Genomic DNA, 3,650 nt, shown 5'->3' with positions numbered 1-3,650 from the left:
ACTAATACTACACCATATATGTACCTGTGAAGCGCTAAAGGAAATAGTATCTAAAGCCTTTGGCGTTCTCCCTGTTCTTCCACCCCTACAGCTTTCCCAGAAAATATCCTAGCTTCTCAGAATGCAACACAATGTTTTGCACATATTTTGCACATATTTGCATAATATCTTTGGGCTGTAACATTTAGAAATACTTATATTGGTGTAACCAACGCAGACACATCAGAGAAGACAGAACAGTGCTGGTAACAATAAAATCTAACTTATACATACATACCTGCATTTAAGGGTTTACTGATTGTTTGATCTATTGATCTGTATTACAGGCTTATACAACGTAACAAAAAAGGAATGGAAACGACAGGAGTGGTGATCTTGCTGCTTCTGGGTTAGTGCATAATCATCCATTCCCATTTAATGGATTTTTGTTCACACAGTAAAGTGAGATATGATTTTAAAACTTTTGCAAACAGTCACTGAATTCCTGTCTCTTTAGCACAATCGACACTTTCACTGGGCACCACCAGGGAATACCACCTGGTGCATCAGTGGAAAAACTGGACTGAAGCTCAGAGTTACTGTCGGGAGCATTTTGCTGACCTGGCAACCATAGAGACGGCAGAGGACTGGGACAGAGTGAAAACAATGTTTGATAGCAGTGGCCAACTCACATGGATAGGACTTTATAATGACATTAACGTCTGGAAGTGGTCATTGAACGATACATATCTCTACAGAGATGGCAACACTGAAGTTGGAGATTGGTTTGTTTTACAAACGGACAACTACGGAGGTGTGGAGCAGTGTGTGGTAATTATGGGAACAGGCATTCTAAATGATGTCAACTGTAATAGTAATTACAGTTCTGTGTGTTATGATGGTGAGTGTGCACTTCTTCACAGTATTATATATTGTTATGAATGTATTCATTTGATAAAATTTTAATTTAATTGCATCAGTTAATTATCATTTTACACTTTACAGTTATCCCTTTCTAACACTGAATGACCATGTTATATTTACGCTCCCTCTTTTGATTATGCTGTATAATTTCAGAGTCCACCAATGAGCACATCCAAGTTACAGAGCCTATGACCTGGGTTTCAGCTCAGCAAAACTGCAGGGACAAATACACGGACTTGACCAGCATAAGAGACGAGCAAGAGAAGGAGAAGATCAGGAGTATGATTGGTGGATCACATCACTGGATTGGTTTGTATAGACTTGGATGGACGTGGTCTGACCCGAGTGACTCTTCGTTACGTTTTTGGCTAAACACCGAACCCAGTGGTGGACAGGAAAGTTGTGTACAGGCTTCACTGGAAGGGTGGGCTGATCGTCCTTGTGACCTAGAAATGCATTTCATATGTTCAGGTAAGCAGTCAAATTTCATGTCAGTGAATTTGCAAAATTTGAATTTATCAAAGATTTACAGCTCAAAAGTTAACAACACACTAAAAGCATGACTTTTATTCTCATTCTGCAGTTCCCATGATGAAAGTGCTGAAGGTTGTTGTGTCATCTGAAGGATCTGTGGACCTGAATGATCCTCTAGTGCAAGAAGCTATTTTGAACAATGTAAGTCTCAATCTTCCTCTGGGTGATATGAATTTAAGCAAGACTAAAAATCTACAGCCATGCTCTGGCTAACAAAGGTCTGTACCAAATTCCATGGCAAGCCATACAATAACTGTCATTGCATCTCCCCAAAAACTAAAATGTGTCAGAACACTTTATCTGGGAACCATCAGTGTTTTCTAGCCAGAAGCTTATTTTGGTCTAGCCTGGTATTTTCAAGATTCAGTTACTGACTGTTCTGCAGTCCATTAAACAGTAATGTAAGAATGATGGCATGATGTGAACTGAATTTTGCTCCAAGGTCCAAATCCATATGGATTTTTAAAGACATAATGTTTGCTGAACCCCTTATTTTGAAGCACTTTGGCATGGACTCAAAGGTTGAGCCACGGACATTTATCGTAAACATTGTTCTTCCTTTTTCAAACCTGGCAACTACATTACCCACAACTCAACTGCCAACGGTGTGTAACTCTGTTAGCGGTTAATTTAGCCTCAAGCTGTCAGCCTCAAGCAGAGAGAAGGAGCAGGCTATAGAGGTCTGGTAAGCTCACTTGTGTATGCAGTAGTATTCACCCACACCTGTAAACAGGGTAAATGTGTTGAAAAACTTTCAGCGTGGTTCCAGATCCATCCACATCCGTGTTTCCCTCAAAACAATATATGACTCTAAAATGATATAATAATAAATAAAATGCTCTGACTCTCAGTTTACATTAGTCTGGCTTAATGATTCAGGATTGACTACACAACAATATAACAGTAAACTGGTGTCAAAAATAAGTTTTATTCTGTCTTTTAGATGACGAAACGTATGAAGGACAGCAGGATCCCTCAGAAGTTCAGACTGAGATGGAGGAAGCAACCAAATGGCAAAGTCTTTAATTAGAGCTTTAATTACTGGAGCTTTAATTACAGTTTGTCCTGTTGCTTCACAGCATAAATTGTCTAATTTAATTTCACCATTTTGAATAAAAACTGCTTAGTTTGCATATGTATTAGCAGTGAACACTCAGAGGTGTGTTGTGCTTGGTGTTGATGAAGACACAGGAGAAGTAGGTGATGGTCCATTTTTAAAAGATGATGGCAAATCACAGTCTAAATGGTATCACAGTAGATTAGAGTTATTGTGACATGCTGTGGCCTAGGGACAGGATTAAACCCTGCTGAGAGGTGCTTAGTCATTATAATCAGCCTTTAAAATCAAAGCTTCTTGTTTGTTTGTTTTTTTCATATAGTTGTTAAGTCTAATGTGGCATACACACAACCAGGATTCAATCACAGCAAACAGTGTAAGAGATAAGAGGACTAAAGAAAGACTGTGAATGAGTTGCAAAACTTTCTCTGTCAACATCTGAGGAGTTTGTATTTACTGTACTTGCTCCTGGAGATGCTCATGTGGAAACAGGCATTTTCACCTTTGTATCAAAACTATGACTTTTGGAATTTTGGAATTCAGACAGAATACTGTTTTGGACTCTTTTTGTGTCGAGGCCTTCCTTACAGAGGATTTATAAGCTGTACTTCCTGTCTTTACCAATGGCTCCTAATTTAATAGTGTGGTATAGAACAGTTATGAGTCATTAATTTGAAGTTTTAAGTCACCAAATGTTAAATAAAGATATTTACAGCAATGTATCAGTCTGCAGTTGTAAACATTAAAGGGCAGCATAAACAAGAAAAAGGCACAAAATTAATGTCACCTTTTAAGTTGATGTGGAGAACATGTTAGCTAACAGTCGCTTACTTACACATTCAGCAGTTACAGAGTTTTCATTTATTCATCTCATTTGTCATTCATTTGGAGTCATATTTGTGTCCACCTGGCAAATGAAAGTCTAATATTCACTCTATTTTACGTTTTTGGTTATCTGGCTCTTTCAATGTTAAATGCTCCACTATCTAGCTATCTATCTAGCTATAGCAACTAGCTAGCTGTTTGGTGCTGAGCAGGTACTGTACTATAGGTTTTTAGAGCTTGTCTGCTGCACCAACAACAATACATTGAAAGCAGTGGGAGTGAACCAACACCGGAAAGTTGCAGCAGGACAGATAAACAATGAACTGAAACT

General features: G+C 38.4%; 1 protein-coding gene across 1 annotated transcript; it reads left to right on the top strand.

Moving 5' to 3' along the window:
• Nucleotides 1-234: 234 nt before the first annotated feature.
• Nucleotides 235-3,421, top strand: LOC121192198 (macrophage mannose receptor 1-like). Its single transcript, XM_041053777.1, has 6 exons — nucleotides 235-239; nucleotides 327-388; nucleotides 497-880; nucleotides 1,057-1,374; nucleotides 1,487-1,578; nucleotides 2,381-3,421. Exons 2-6 carry the CDS (start codon nucleotides 352-354, stop codon nucleotides 2,465-2,467), a joined length of 918 nt encoding a protein of 305 aa, XP_040909711.1. The 5' UTR covers nucleotides 235-239; nucleotides 327-351; the 3' UTR covers nucleotides 2,468-3,421.
• The last annotated feature ends 229 nt before the right edge of the window (nucleotides 3,422-3,650 follow it).

Source organism: Toxotes jaculatrix, chromosome 13 (genome assembly GCF_017976425.1).
Source record: "Toxotes jaculatrix isolate fToxJac2 chromosome 13, fToxJac2.pri, whole genome shotgun sequence".
NCBI lineage: Eukaryota > Metazoa > Chordata > Actinopteri > Toxotidae > Toxotes > Toxotes jaculatrix.
Note: the sequence above shows the minus strand (reverse complement) of the source record. Positions and strands in the feature narration are given on the sequence as shown.

Coding starts and splice junctions, on each gene's coding strand:
- LOC121192198 (XM_041053777.1), top strand. CDS start 352: ATGGAAACGACAGGAGTGGTGATCTTGCTGCTTCTGG. Junction 389..496: donor GGTGATCTTGCTGCTTCTGG/GTTAGTGCATAA, acceptor CTGTCTCTTTAG/CACAATCGACACTTTCACTG. Junction 1,375..1,486: donor AATGCATTTCATATGTTCAG/GTAAGCAGTCAA, acceptor CTCATTCTGCAG/TTCCCATGATGAAAGTGCTG.